Genomic DNA, 15,454 nt, shown 5'->3' on the forward strand with positions numbered 1-15,454 from the left:
GGATACTGTGAACCTTTGCCAGCTGCTACAAACTGTAAATTTTGACCATCGATGTCAAGAGCTAAATTCAAGTAATTGGTGGGTATCTCCAGTCATCTTGGCTGCAGAGAGGTCCATGAGGGGGTCTAGGGAGTCCATTACTACCCCAGCTGAGGCTCCAACCCTTCATCCACCAGCCTGCTTCTTTCTCCGGGCAATCAGCACAGAAAGTTTCACCAGCACAGTGGTGAGGGACCTCTGGGACTGCTGACACAGGAACTAACTTCTGTTCCTGAGATGTACTGTGGTGACGGTTTCCTGAGCACCTAGGCCAAGGCCAGAGCACACCAGGTCTCCTGACGCAGGACCCCACTGAGACCAGCCTGGGGGCTCAGGGACGAGGAGGTGAAGGCAAAGTCTTCAGGTTCGAACTTGAACTCCAAGTGGCTGGAAGCCAGGGATTCGTCCGCTGGGCTGGAGGCCTGCAGGGGGATGGAACAGAGTATGGAGGAGTCTAGCACCTCTCTGGGACTGGGAAGCATGGCACAGGGCGATTTGCTCCAAGGGCCAGTGAGTCTAGAATGAGCACAAAGTCCACTAGGGAGCAGGACTAGTAAGACCCGCAGGGCGGTGGACCGTGCCACACACAGTTCCAGGGAAGAAGCCACCATATTGGTGACTGAAGGTCATGTGTGCAGTAAAGCTCTGGGAGGGTCTTGGGGGCTCTGATGGGACTGGAGTTGGTGAAGAGTCAAGGTTCTCCAGAGAAGTGTGTGGCTCTATCTCTTGCAGTCCCCTGCCTCATCCTCCTTACCTGGGAGGTGATAGTGGGCCCAGCACACACTGCAGATGCCAGACTGGACTCTGCCTTCAGAGTGGTGGCTGAGCTCTCAGTGTTGAGGAGAGTGGGGGAAGAGGCTCTGGTGTTTGCTGTGGATCCTGGGAGGGAAGAGGAGGGGGGACATTAACAGAAGGTGCCGTACCTGACCCTATTTCTCGCCATGTGGGCCAATTCTCCTGTCCTTGTCCGGATTCAGAGACGTCTTAAAGTCACACATCACTGAATGCTGGAGGGTCAGGTATAGCTTCAGCCACCCCACATCTGTCCATGGGCCCCTCCCCCAGCAAGGCTAAGGACATCCATCTGGGGCTGGGTTAGACTGAGATCGGAGACGTGGGAGTGGCCCGGGAATGGCCCCTCCTGGCTTCCTGCTTACCTGAGGAGCCCTTGATTTTGGCAGGGTTCTTCGGCTTCCGTTTTCTTGTCTGGATACTCTCCTTTTTCATTGCCAGTGGCCTTGGCACCTGGCAGGGACAGCAAGGGTAGGTGGCTGCTCCCTGTCCCTGCTCACCCCCAGACCCGTGCACAGTCACCTTCCTGAACTACCCCGGAGAGCCAGTCTCCTCCTAGATGCTGGGATGACCTGCAGGCACAGGCCTGTTGTGTCAGCTCTTCCCTTGGGTACCATGCCATCTGCCTGAAAGTTGAGAGGCAGGGGTGGAGTTCAGAGAGGGCAAGATTTGGAAGTCCAGCATCTATCCTAGACTGAAAAGCCCTGGCGAGATCCCTGAACCTCAGTAGTTAGGTCTGTACAGTAGACATGGAGGTAACAGTTTGGTCTCCCAGAGGAGTGGGTATGCAGACAGTCAACACTTGTGTAACACTCCCCAAACCTGTTCAAGCCAGGGGCCAAGGGCCATCCATCCTGTCTCACTGGGAAGAGGGGGAACCACGTGATTCTAGATAGAGGTAGATACTCCCTGCCACTCACCCCATGGAGCTTCATGTAGAGGCCACAGGCGTTACACACTGGTTCGCCCTCCGAGTTGCGCCTCCAGAGGGTGGTGGTGGCAGTGTGGCAGTTGGAGCAGCATAGGCCGGATCTTCGGGATGAGGACTGTGGAGCAAGTGAGCTGGGGTGAGCTCGGACATTAGGGATCTCTGGTGCAGACTTGGGGGCCTCTGGTGCAGTAAATGACAACTAACAGGATGGGTGGAAGCTAGACTCAGCAGTTACCAGGCCATTCTGGTTGAGTGAGATGCTTGGGTGCTAAAGGCTTGAGGTCTGCCATGGATCTATCTAGCAGGACACAATGTCCTTTGCTCCACAAAGCTTTGACTCTTTGGCCTTCTGGTCCCAGGACCAATCCCTTCAACTCTGGGCACTTCCCATCCCTGAGATGTAACAGACCATCAGAGTCTAGTTGTGGAGTTCTGAGCCCAGGAAGGCCTAGCGTAGAAATACAGCTATTGATTGTTGATCAATAGCCAGGTTGATCTAATCCGGCACCTCTGTCTGGGATCAGTGCCCTGAAGGCCACAGAGCCCTGAGGAAGTCAGACCTGGTCAGGCACAAAGGTTAACTCTCAGGGTCCTGCAAACCTGTCTTCCAAGAGCTCAGAGCACACATTGACAACACCCCGCGCACCCCACGACATCCCCAGTACCCAGAGTATTGAGTAGAGGGTTCAGGGTCCTATCTGTTATGTGTTACTCTTGCTGTGCTCAGTGTTTGGAGTCCCCTGATCTCACACACTTGAATCCCACCAGAGACCTCAGACTTCCCTGTGAACTTGGGCCCTGAGCTAGAGAGGAAGCTGGGCACAGGAATCTGGACCTAACTAATGGAATTGGTGGGGGAGCAAGGAATGGGCTTCCTGTGCTACATTTGGGGAATCATCCCAGAGGGCCCAACTCTCTTCACCAGGCTCAGTGTCTCCTGAGCTGCCTGAGATCTGGATCTTTCCTGCACTGCTCACAGTTCAGTGTGCGATGGGATCTTGTCTTTGTTATCAAAAGCTCCATCTAAACACCTGGGCCCTAAGCCCTTCCTGAACTTCACAGCCCAGCCGCCTTGCTGTGACACGTCTGTTATCAGACTGTACCATTCTGTCCCCACTTCGGACAGTACCTTTTGGACAGTACATCTGACTCCATCCCCATCTGTTCTCTTTACAGTTCTAGAACAGCAGCCATAAGAGTGTTCTCAGCAGTACTTAGAACATGACTAGTAAGATATCCATCTTTATCTGGAAGTCACACTTAACAAGGGTGCCTGACACTTTGCAGTTGTCAGTTCCTGCTGGACCTTTAGACTCCAGGGAGCCCTGGCCTCTGACCTCTCTTCTTCCATGAGCCAGCTAGGAACTATGGGAACCTTCTGAGACATGGCAGGTAAGAAGTAAAAGTATGTGTCCTATGTGCTGATCATACACAGGAAGAAAGGTGCACGGTATCTCCACACGACCAGAAGTGCGAGAGAAAAGTCTGGAAACCATGTTGGAATCTTTCATGGTGAATATCATTTACTTTTATAAAATTAAAACCATAGGAAAACATAACCACCTGAGAAGTCTTTCCCTCAAACTGCACAGCTGTCAGTCATTGCCCAGAAGGAAAACGGAAGTTCAGACATGTCAAGGCACCACAGAAAATCGAGGAGCCAGGTCAACAGAGCCTTTTCTCCCCGTTGAGCGTTTGGTCACATCCCCATTTGCCACACCCCAATGCCACCTCAAACCCTCCATCCCACCCTCCACCCTCTATCTGTCCTTTGTCTATGCCAGCAACAGGCAGGCTCTCCTGGATGCATATCTCTCTCTCTCTCTCTCTCTCTCTCTCTCTCTCTCTCTCTCTCTCTCTGTTCTTTTCAAGAGAAGTTCATCTTCAATGGCTGTTTGTCTGAAGGAGAGCAATATTAAGTGCCAGACTCCATGCACCGGAAAGCACAAAAGCAGCCCTGCCAAGGCCGACACAGACACACAGGGAAGGTGGCTGGAGCCCTGTTTGTGGGGCAAGTCATGTATTCAGGGGAGCTGTTTGAAAATGAAAACTGCAATACAAAGGGTTGCAGAGCGGCTTCCTCGCCCAGAACCCAGTTACCCAAGATTGGATGAAAGAGCCAACCGGAGCCTTGGGGATAGGCCAAGGCTCCAAAGGTTCCAAGTGCACCCTCTCCTGTAGGAGATTGGGTCCAACTTTGTCCTTTGTCTGCTGACAGAAAACCGAGATGGGGAAAACATGAGTGGTTTGGGGCCAGGGACCCGCGTCCCTCTACCCCAGACCAGAGAGGGACTCTTGCCTGATTCTTCTTTGTTTACCTCTATGTCTGAGTGTCCAGTGCAGATCCTGGCAAAGAGGAGAGTGGGCAGAGTCAAGCAAGGGACAGGGCAGCTCTGCTCCCTGGGGAGACTGCACTCAGGCTTGGGATGCAGTCCTCCATGGCTGGGCTGCGTCTCTTTGGTTTCCTCATTAGTGAATGTCACAGGGACCAGGGTGGGCAGCTCACGGAGGGCACAGTAGCCTCTGAGGTGGCCCCTCAGATGGCAAGAAGCAAAGTATTGGGCAGAATGGGCCTACAGATCCCAAACCCCAGCTCAAGGGAAGCATGACTTCCCTAAGTCCCCTTCTTGCATCCTACCTGCCTCCTGGAGCTCACATGCTTGTTCCCATCTCAGGGCCTCTCATGCCCACAACACTGAGATGTACAGCCCCAAGTCCATGCACTCAGAACCACCTTCAGCACACCCGGCGGGCTGGGCCCAGTCCTCAGGCACTGCCTGTTATCGACATGGGGCCTTCTGAAACTTGGAGGGTAAGAAGCCTGCTCCCAGGCAGAGATGTTGGCACTCATGAGGGGTCCACACCTTTAGATAGGAAGGCCTGGTACTCAGGACTAGTCCTGTCCAGGTCTGAGACCCACAAACCCACCATAGCCTCCATAGCAAGACCATAAGCTGCCAACTCCAACCTAAACACATTTATAACGAACTTGAGGGTTGGCCTGTGAGATGACAGAGCAAAGATACTTCCTGCCTCAGTAACTTCTGGTGACCCAAGCCTGAACCCTGACATCCCCAACACCTGTGCTGCCATGCACTGCAAAGAAACAAAAGTGAAAACAAGATTTAGCCAGTGAGCTAAGCAAAGGGCAGAAGCCTGGCTTCCTAGAGACCCTTGAAGCACAGGCAGGAAATGTTTCCCAAGAACACACATCCAAAGACCCTGTCATTTAGGCTCACAACACAACCATCAATGCACCTCAGCCTTATCTGTGCTGAATCACCTTGAAACTTCAAATATTCAGGACTAGGTTGCCACCAACACAGCCCTACTGCAAGACTGCTCCCTCAGGGTCCCACAGAAACTGTATCCAGAGGTTGTATTTGTGTATTATATGTATCCAGGGCAGATTCATTCTCAAAACTGATTCTGAGACATTCTGTGAAAGAGTAGCAAGTGGCTTTGAAACATATCTCGTCTGTCAAGTACCAGTAACCTGCAATGGGCTGTAAGGTTACAAAGTTGCAGTGGGTTGTGAGACCTGAGCCAGGGCCCTATCAGGACTTCTTGCCTGGATCCTGATGGTTCCATGAATATTTTCAAACTCTAGGAGGAGATGAGTTGGCCTGGCCCAACCCGAGCCCTGAGCAGCCTACAGTGCCTGTGCTCCCATCTTTAATCCATCCTTCAGGAACCCAGACACTGCTGAGTTTGTAGGAGACAGATTGTCCTTTTTATCCCCTTTGTGGCCCTGGCCCTCTCCCTGCCACACTCACCAGACGCTTCTGGGGCCTCACTAGTGGTCGGTTGACCCCGTTCATCTTGTGATAGAGGCCGCAGGCATTGCATAGATAGTGTCCGGTGCCGTCCCTGCGCCACAGTGGTGTAGACAGGGCTCCACAGTTGACACACTCCCGGCCCTCACCAGGGAACTCCTCCAAGAAGTCAGGTACTGTGGGGACAAGAAGCTTGAGGACTGAGGCCTCTGCCCCACCAGGATGCCTGAGGGTGTCTGTTATGCTTGGCCTCCTTTTATAGTGTCTTAAACTTACTCATTTAAAGAGCGACTTATTTATTTATATACTTAATCATATTTAATTTTCAGTGAAATGTGTTAGGTAGGGCTGCTTTTATAAGGCAAGAGTGTAAATAAGCCACACTCTAAGGTAGATGCCTGAGATGCCCCCTTCCTTTTTTTGTTTTTTGTTGTTTTTTTTTGAGACAGGGTTTCTCTGTGTAGCCCTGGCTGTCCTGAAACTCACTTTGTAGACCAGGCTGGCCTAGAACTCAGAAATTCACCTGCCTCTGCCTCCCAAGTGCTGGGATTAAAGGCGTGCGCCACCATGCCTGGCTCAAGATGGCCCCTTAACTAGCCTTTTTATTTTTAATGGTTTGGAAGCAGGCAGAAGGAAATGGATGGCAGAGCCTTATTTCCCTCCCTCCCCCGTCCCACTCAAGGATCTCCAGTGTAAAAGAGAGCAGGCCTCAAGGCCAGAAGACTGGGAGACAGAGATTTGAGATTCTACAAGGGCCTACCATCAGCTTTGTTGTGGGATCAACCACTGTCCTCCTTCAGAAGACAAGAATCAGGGAGATCAGGGACCACACATATGCAAGCAGTGAGATGTTGGCTTAGGGCAGGGAGGGATCAGTCATCTACTGGCTGGAAGTGGGTACAAGGCACAGGGGCTGCCCTTGTCTGACTAACTGTGCTAGGTCGGCTTGAGACTAATCTGGGGCTATGAATCAGGGGGCCAAGCTTCCAAGTTGCTGGAGGCATGGCGTAGACAAAGCCCAGAGGCTGCAAACAGAGCTTGGCCCTCTTTGCTGTGTCTGTTCCTCAAAAATAATCGGAAACCCCAACGAACAATTCCCTGCTCAACAACCTTGGAATCTAATCTAATCTATGTCCCTGTGAGGTATGGAACTCTCAAGATGGAATGCCAATGTTGCAGAACGAGATGGCTGTGGTGACTTTATCAAATAATCGCTATTTTAAGCTTTATAAAATTCAGTTTCAGCCTCGCTCATGCTTGTAAATTTAGCACTTTGGAAGGCTGAAGCAGGAGGATTGCTTTGGAACTAGGTTTTCTTAAAACCAAAAAATATTTTCCAAAACTTCCCGTGAAAACTTTTAAATGTAGGTTCCAAATCGACATAACCCAGAATGCTTTTTTTGGGGGGGGGGTTGATCGGGTGAAAAACAGAAATATATTATTTTCTTGCTATTGTGCTGAAAAAGAATTCTGTATCGAGAGTTTTTCATGGTATTGTGTTTCATGAAGTTTCCTGTGTCCTAGCAATTCTAGGCGGGAATCTGCGTGGTCGAATAAGCTGAAGAGCCCTGACTGCAGAAGAGCGCATCTCGGATTTTTGCATTTCGTAGCGCGCGGGTTTATTGCTGCGCGCGCCTTAGTTTTAGAGCCAAATCCACCGGGCAGCCCCAGCCCGGTACTCACCGAAGCTGGTCCTGCGGCCAGGGAGGCCACCAGGGCGAGCTTGCAGACCGTGCAGGATGCTGCTGTCGAAGGCTCCGGAGGTCCACGAAGGGGCTACGTCGGGACTCATGTATGCTGGGTAGGTTGTGGAGTACGAGGCGCCTATGGGCCTCCCGAGCGGGGTCGGGTACTGTTCGCGAGCCAGCAGCGCGCCCTGGAAGGCGCCGCCGTCCCGGACCCCCGCGCTGCCGCCGCTGCCCGACCCCGGAGGGCTGTGAGAGAACGGGAAGGTGGTGGCTCCCGGTGGGTGTGCGGCTGGCGGGTGCGGGCTTCCGGAGCCGAAGGCTGAGGAATCAGCGGCAACTGCTTGCGTCCAGCTGGAGTGCGCCGCGAGCGCGGGAGGCTGCGAGCCCGGCTCACACGAAGGCAGGTACGGCAGCATGGAGGGCACGCGAGTGGGTGCCACGAACACCGGGGAGCCGGCTCCCGAAGAGTGCAGAAAGGCTCCGGAGTCGGCGTAAGTGCCCTGGCCCGGGCTCTGGGCTAACGCCAAGCTTTGGTACATTTTTTTTCCCCTGCGCGAGCTTGACCTGCAGAGAAGAAAGACAGGCAGACGTCTAGGGCAGGATCACTGGGCCCCCTCCATCAGCTCTTGCGCTCGCCCGGGGCAGGTGCTGCTGCTCCGCTTGCGCACTCCACTTTTTTGAGTCGGTTCACCCGGGCAGGTCCCGGGCTCCTCTGGGTGGAATGACGGGGTTAGATGAGGCGCAGGACCCTAGGAACAAGGTCCTTGCCTTGCGCAGAGATCGCCAGTCAAAGCCCTCACAGGAAGGCGCGGCGCTGGCCTAGGGCGGGTGACGGGTGGGTTGTAGACTGGGTCTCCACAGAGTCGCTCTGTAGGGAATCCCGGGAACTTGGGCTGCCCCGCCCTCGCCGTGCCGCCCCTTCTCTCTTCGAGTCGGTCCCTCCCTCGGCTCAGGGTCAGCGCCGGGGCTCCGGCCGCGGTGCCACGTGACCCGAACAGACTCCGCTGGCGGGCTCTGAGACCACAGCTCACCGGCGTACCCTTGACTGAGCCCGAACAAACAGGGGGTGGGAGGAGGCTGAGCGCGAGCAGTCCTGGGACAGCAGCAGCTCTGAACCGTCTAGAACTTTGTTGCTACGGTCACGGGTGCCAGTCCTCGCCCCACGTCTATTCCGAGCTCCCGCCCAAAGCTGGTTTAGTGTCCTGTGGCTGAGGCCCTACTGAATCTAGGAACACAAGGTGCTGGAGCTGTGTTGTTGGCTTGCGCTTGATCCCCCCCTATACGCCCGAACCTACGTGAGAATGGCAACCGCAGGGCTCGGGCCGCTATTCTCTTACTGGGTGTTTTGTTCATCAGCAATGACTCTAAGTCTACCAGGAGTCCCACAGTATTGAGTTTTTGAACAAGGAGGACCACTCGGGAAGGACTCCAGCGCCAGCGAACTCTGAGTGGAGTCCTAAGGCCACAATAGAAAACTGTTAAGACTCCAAGCCCCCGCGGCTTTCACAGGCTGAGGAACTTATCAAGAGTCTCCTGGGAACTCCCAGGAGGCTGGTGCTAGAACACCTAGCTCAGTTTTGTTGTGACTTATGTCCTCCGTCCACCTGCGTACTTTACCGCGAGTTCCAGATGGAGAGTGCCCAGAAGGAGCAGCAACCCCGAGGGCTGGAAGATGGCAGCGAATGTTTCTTACTTGCTCATGCTGGCCCAGGGGTGCTGCAGACAGATACGTGGGTGAGGCAGGAGCTCCTGAGGTAAAGGAAATACACCTACTAACCTTGGAGTCAGTGTCCAGTATTTCTGCCGCTCAGCGCGGGATTAGTTAGTTTATTAGTCAGAAAGGAGCTGAACATTGCCTGCACACTGGTGTCCACCCAACCTGCTCTCTTCAGCGTGTGGAGATCTAGTTGTGAGTCACAAGTGGAAGTGGGGGGGGGCACCCTGGGCCTGGGGATGGTACAGACTGTCCTGACACAGGCCCCAGAGACTGAGGCATGGAGGTGCAGAGCAGAGGCTGACTTGGGGCAGTTGTGGGAAGGAGAGCTTGCCAGTGCTTTAAATTACCTCCCACTGCATTCTCCTGGCCTCCCTTCTTCCTCCCTCCTTGAGGTGGGGACTGGGTCAGGGCTCTTGGTTGATGCTTCCAGCAATGACTTCACGGTTCTCCTTTCTGTGGGATGCGCAATACTTGGGTCTCCAGTCTTGGCATCCCTTCTCCTCAGAACTCTTCAGGCTTCCACTGTGCAGGTCTTCCTCTTTGCAAAGTGCCCTGGAGCAGGAAGGACATTCAGGTGCCCATCTTGGGAGACTGCTGGGTGCTGTTGGCACTGACCAGTGGGGCAGCACGGCACTGCGGCTTCCTCCTGATTATGTTTAAACGAAAAAGGAAGATTTCCCCCATGCACTCCACCAAGTCCAGGATGAAAAGTGAGGGGACTCACTCGCTGGGGACTGAATCCTCTCCTCCCCAGATAATCAGTAGTAGATCTAGGGTCCTGCAGGGATGGACCTAGATGGACTTGGGCTTTTTGGGTGGGATAAACTCAGTAAAGTCCAAAAGGTGGAAAGAACCACAGGACACAGGTGCTGGGTTTTGTTCTGTGACATATTTTATTGTTACCACAGTCTTAATAAGGCAGATGAAGTTATTCCTGTTTACACACAGAGGAACAACACTAACTTACCCAAAGCCACACAACTAGTAACTCGACATGCTGATTCAGACAAATGAAGAATTGAGGAGGGACTCCTGTCTCTATAGATATGGGAAAGGGGAGGAGATCCACCCTTCTCAGGCTCCTTGGAGGCTTGGTCTCACACAGGGCAGTCCTGTCGGTGCCCAGGTCTAGACAGGGAAGTAGCCTTATCTGTTCAGAGAGTAGGGGCAGAAGTGGCTGCAGGGTGTCCTTTGCCCAGATCAGGTTGCTTCACAGTGGCGGGACACTGGTTGTGACAGTATCTGACCCTTTAACGGGATCCTTCTGCTTGAGGCAAAGAAGGAGGAATCTCAGATCAAACCATGAACCCTAGGTCCTTCTAGCTCCATCTTGTCCCTTTCCCAGAGGTGAGCTCTGATGCCATGATCCTGTTTACCAGTTCCAGGAGGGAACCACCAGCCCTGTAGTTGTTTCTCTATCCACAGGACTTTCTTGTTGCTATTCCCTGACCAAAGGAGAGTTTCCTCTCTTCACTGTTCACCAAACTCCTACACACCCCTCAGGGTCCACATTACTCCCCGTGGCTCATTTCGAGCTTTCCACTGACAGATTGTTAGGTGTTCCTGTCAGGCCCCTCCGTAGACTCAGAGTCCCAAAGTCAGCTCTGAGGAAAGCAGGATGGAGCATGGACAGGAAGCAGCCAGACTCTGCAGAGGACTCAGCTTTGCTGTGGCAAGATTTTGCAGCATTGGCTCGCCGTTTTTCTTTGTGTAGTAATAGCACTTACCTCTTACAGTGGCTTTAGGGAGGGATTGGTGGGACTAGGCATCTGCACAGATGCCGTTGGATGTGCACGTGTCAGGCCCTCAACAGGCTCCGGGCAGAGGCCGATGAATACTGGTCAGGTGGGAGAACAAGCCCTGGCCCGAGTGCCAAGGGCCAAACTGAAGGGCAGTTAGGCAGGTGGGAGCCTCAGCCAGTCTTTCGGGCTCCCCTGGCCTAGCAGGCAGACCTGACTGAGCCAGGTAAAGAGAAAGGACAGCTCTTTGAGATAAGGATCCCATATTCTTTTAGAGGGGTATGGGGGTTGGCATGTTTGTTGCCCTGTGACCAATCTGAACTGAATTTAATCCATGATCCCTGGATTAAGAGGGCTGCAGCATTGTGACCATGAGAACCTGAGTGGCCAAGTTGGAGGATGGAGAGAGGGACCTCCTGCCAGCCTGACAGGATCTGGGTTTCATTTCCAGCTGTCACTTGCCCAACAGCCACCCCCTCCCCACCTCGAGCTTGGGAACTGCTAATGCAGACACATTTATCGAAGGAAAAGAAAACAATCCTATTGTTCAAGGGATAAGGGGGCGTCAGGACCTCTAGACTGACTCCCTAGAGGGACCCAGGCCTGTCCTTAGGCATCTGAGGTATGCATCACACTTGGGCTGTGTTTGCTCTTAGGGACGTTTGCCCTCTGCAGTGGGAATAACCTGGGACAGGGGACCTTTTAATGATTGCCTCCAGGTGGAGCCCCGGGTGCACACCTTGCTTGTACTCACTGGCACCATGCTTGTGGCCACTTGGCTTTGAGTGCAGACAGAGGTGGCTTTAGTCTAACCTGGGGGGTAACTCCTGAAAGTAGGGCTGCCTAGGGGCAGAGTTGGGACTGGACTGGCTCCCCCAGGTCCACCCATGGGTACCCCATTACTCTGTAAGAGCTCAGATTGCTGTGAAAAGGCCTGGGGGGTGACTTCCTTTGCTTCCTATGGTAGCCTGGGGGTCCAGGGAGGTCTCCAGCGTGCAGGGCTATACCTTCAGTAAGTACTGCTGCCCACTTCTTAGGGTGCAGAAAACTAGCTTATCACCCCCAATTTTTTTCAGCTCCTTTCCCCAAATGTGAGAACAAGTAGATGTTCAGTGAAATCCCCCAATAGATAAATATTCTGTGCACATAGGAAGGACACCCTAAGGCTGAGTGGCAGTGTAGGGGAGGGGACAACAGGTTCCACCTCCAGGCATACTGTATCTGGGCAGTAGGAGGGGCTTGGTGTGATGCCAGTGAGTCAACTTTTAGTGGATGGCTAGGAACAAGGTTTGATACAACTGAGAGATTCTGATGCTTGGGAATCGAGCTGGCCTCACCTTAACCCTCAAGGTGGCCCCGAGTGAAGGGGCAGCTCTGCTATCTTGTCTGTAGAGCTTTGCCGAGGTCCATAGGGGAAACTGAGGATTCTCATGGCTGAATCTCCTGGTCAGCATTAGGGTGACCTAGGAAGGGACTGATGCTGTCTGAGAGTCTATCCTGCCCAGGTACCCATGAAAGGGGAGCTGTGTACAGTGCCACTTAAAACACCCATTTCCTACCAGTGCCTGGGTCGGTGAAGATGTTTCTTCCATAATATGCCATCTGGATAGTCTTAGAGCTTGGGGACTAAGACAGGAGGGCCAGGGGGAGATGGAGAGCTGTTCTTGGTTGCTGCCTGCGTTCTGAGAATCTTCCCTGGGAACTGCCTGCAACTCTGGGTGAACTGCATGATGCAGAACGTGGCAGGCCAGTGACCCAGAGGCTCTGAAGCCTGGGGCAGTTGCAGCAATCTTAGGGTTGGCCAGAATTTAAGTGAGGCACAGCATGCTGATTGATTTGCACACTTGGGGGGGCTTTCCAGCCTAGGATACTCCCAGGTCAGCTCAGGACCAACCAAGTCTTGAAGTAGCATAGGGTTAGTGGGGACTTAACTGCTGGGCATACAGAGTCTCTCACTAATGCGTGCCCATGTTCTCCACTACCTAGGTGAACTGTGGTGTGTCAGCACCTTGAGCCCACATGCCAACTGGACTACCCTAGTGAGCATCCTCTGTCCCCCACAGTTATCAAGGATCCCCTGTCTCCCCACAGTGAGAGACAGGTTTTGCCAGGTGGTCAGAGACTAGCCCAGGGATGCAGAGAGGGCCAGTGGGTACCCCTGAAGCCCGAAATGAATTGGCAATAACTTATAATGTAAGTGGATTTGACTCTCCCGCTTTTACTTTCAAGTGTCTGGGGCGATCAGCTGGCCTGTGCTGGCCTATGCAGGGCTGGGTTGGGCATCATCGCCAGGCGGTGGCAAGGCAGCTTATGTGAGTTGAGTCAGGTTGTTCCTGGTGGAAAGGACTCAAACTGCCTCCTCCACTTCCCGACCTTACTAAATCTTCCGGGCAGATTTACTTTGGCTAGACCTGGAGCTGGTCCGGCTCGGGGGAGGGGAGAAGGGGTAGGGATCTGAGTGCAGCCAGGCAATGGGCAAGTGCTCAGAGTGGTGCTAGCCACATAGTAGTACACAGGGTACTTCAGCCTTCTCTTATCTGTAAAAATTTCTTTCCGTCCCCTCCCTCCTCCCCCCTCCCTCTCTCTTTTCTCTGCTTTTAGCCTCATCTGTGAAGGAGCCGAGGAAGCTATAGTCTTCTGATCGCCTCCCACTTTATTCCCTGAGGATTCCACACAGAGGGGCTCGGGCTCCCGACTGAAGTTGCACTGGGCCAAGACAGAACTTCTGCGTGCCTTAAGGAGGCTCCACGATGTCTGTTGGGAGCCTCGTTGCTTTATTCCAGGTCTGTGGAGGAGGACAGCCCACCAGCTCCTGTCCCTCAAGACCACAGTCCCCAGGGCCGGGAGCAGGGGTTTATCGTGTTTTGGTTGTGTCTGCTTAGTGTACTGACTCCGGAAGTGTCAGAAGCCATCAACCAACTCCTGTTGGTGGAGATTTGGGATGTGAACCCAAGGAAGTTAAAAGGTTTCCGAAGCGCCGAGTAGTCTAGATAGAAGAAGGGTGATTGATTGGCTGAGGGACGGATGCCTGCCTTTTATTCTCATTTTAACTGTGTGTGTGTGTGTAAGAGAGAGAGAGAGAGAGAGAGAGAGAGAGAGAGAGAGAGAGAGAGAGAGAGTGAAAATGTGTGTGTGAGAGTATGTGTGTGAGAGTGTGTGTGACTGAGAATATGTGTATGTGTGTGTGAGTGTGTGTGTGTGTGTGACTGAGAATATGTGTGTGAGTAAGGATGTGTGAGTATGTGAGTGTGTGTGACTGAGAGTGTGTTGTGAGAGTGTGTGTATGAGAGAGAGTGTGTGAGAGACAGTGTGTGTCTGAGTGTGTAGGTATGAGTACATTAAATGAATATGAGTGTGTGTGTTGAGAATGTGTGTGTGTGTCTGCAGATATGCATTCATGTGAGTCTGGGCATATGTGTGTGTGGGCATGTGAATGTACGTGCACAAGTAGCACACATAGGTGAGTGTGTATGCTCGTGAGAGAACACATGTGTGTGTGTACACATATGACTGGATTATATATAAATATATACTATATGTATATGTGTATATATGTATATACATATTATTTCTTTTAAAATAAACAGTGTGTGGATGCCTTGGTAAGAAAGACAAGGGGAGGGAGTGTTCTTATATGGTTTGCCTGTAGGCATTGTAAAAGTCACACAAAACACATATCGAGAGAGAGAGAGAGAGAGAGAGAGAGAGAGAGAGAGAGAGAGAGAATATGTGCTTGAGCCAGGGTTTGCCATGCAGACTGGCCTGCCAACCTGAACAGAGAGGGAGCATATTGTCTTTGACACTCAGTGAGAAGTGTCCTAAGCCCTCTTGTGACTTCACTTTCTGTCTGAGCTCCATCATGCAGAGGTTTGGGAGGGGGGACACAGAGCTGAGCCTGTGCATGAGCACCTATGTGAATGCACACATACTTGTGCTCACGGTCATGTAGTCATGTGTGTGCACACACACTCCCTCATGAGCATGCACACTCACTTATGTGAGCTGTTTGTGCATGGACATTCACCTGCCCACACACATGCCCAGGCTCACATGAATGCACGTCTGCAGCCACCCGCACATTCACATGCACACACATACTTGTGTGTACACCTACCCATGTGTATGTTCATATACACATGTGTGTGTACATGTGTGTGTACAACACAGCTTGGAAAGTGACAGGGACCCCCTCTCCACCTCAGGCACCCGCACTGGCTGGGAACGGCTGATTGATATCTATTTCTGAGCTCCAGTCTGGCTGGTCATCCCCCAGCCTTGGGCAGGCCCAGAGTGTTTAAGATGATTGGGTTATTACCGTGGTCACTGATGTCCCAGCCTGGCCTCCAGATGGACCATCAGGATCTGCTGAACTCCTGATGCAGTGCCCTGGAAGGCTTTTGAGACTATGGTAGAACTTGGAATGTTCTGGGGCCCTTGCTGACGGGAGCAAGGGTTGGGCTTTCCCGGTGAGCAGGGACTTGGTGGGTCTACTGGTGCCTTGACATTGAAGTCTCTGTGCAGGTGTTCCTGTGTCCATAGGCCCAGGGATTGGCAGTGAGGGGACCAAATAAAGCCTCATATTCTAGAGATTCCCAGGGAGCAGGAGCCCCAGACCTCTGAGGGAAGGCCCAGGGTGACAGCCGGAGCCTGGCCTGGAGCTTCTGCCCCCAGAAGTGCAGGGGCAGATGTGGTCCTGCACAGCCTTACTGGGGTGGGAGGGGGAACTGCAGAGAAGTTTTGAGTTGGAAACTGGATGTCATCTTGGAGAGGCT

The 15,454-nt window shown here is 52.9% G+C and overlaps 1 protein-coding gene across 1 annotated transcript; it reads right to left on the reverse strand.

Moving 5' to 3' along the window:
* Positions 1–305: 305 nt before the first annotated feature.
* Positions 306–7,765, reverse strand: Gata5 (GATA binding protein 5). Its single transcript, XM_021194965.1, has 6 exons — positions 7,222–7,765; positions 5,539–5,714; positions 1,752–1,877; positions 1,197–1,284; positions 794–918; positions 306–461 (listed from the first exon to the last, which is right to left on the reverse strand). The coding sequence occupies exons 1-6, from the start codon at positions 7,763–7,765 to the stop codon at positions 306–308; spliced, it is 1,215 nt and encodes a 404-aa protein (XP_021050624.1).
* Between the last annotated feature and the right edge of the window lie 7,689 nt (positions 7,766–15,454).

This window comes from Mus pahari, chromosome 3 (genome assembly GCF_900095145.1).
Source record: "Mus pahari chromosome 3, PAHARI_EIJ_v1.1, whole genome shotgun sequence".
Taxonomy (NCBI): domain Eukaryota; kingdom Metazoa; phylum Chordata; class Mammalia; order Rodentia; family Muridae; genus Mus; species Mus pahari.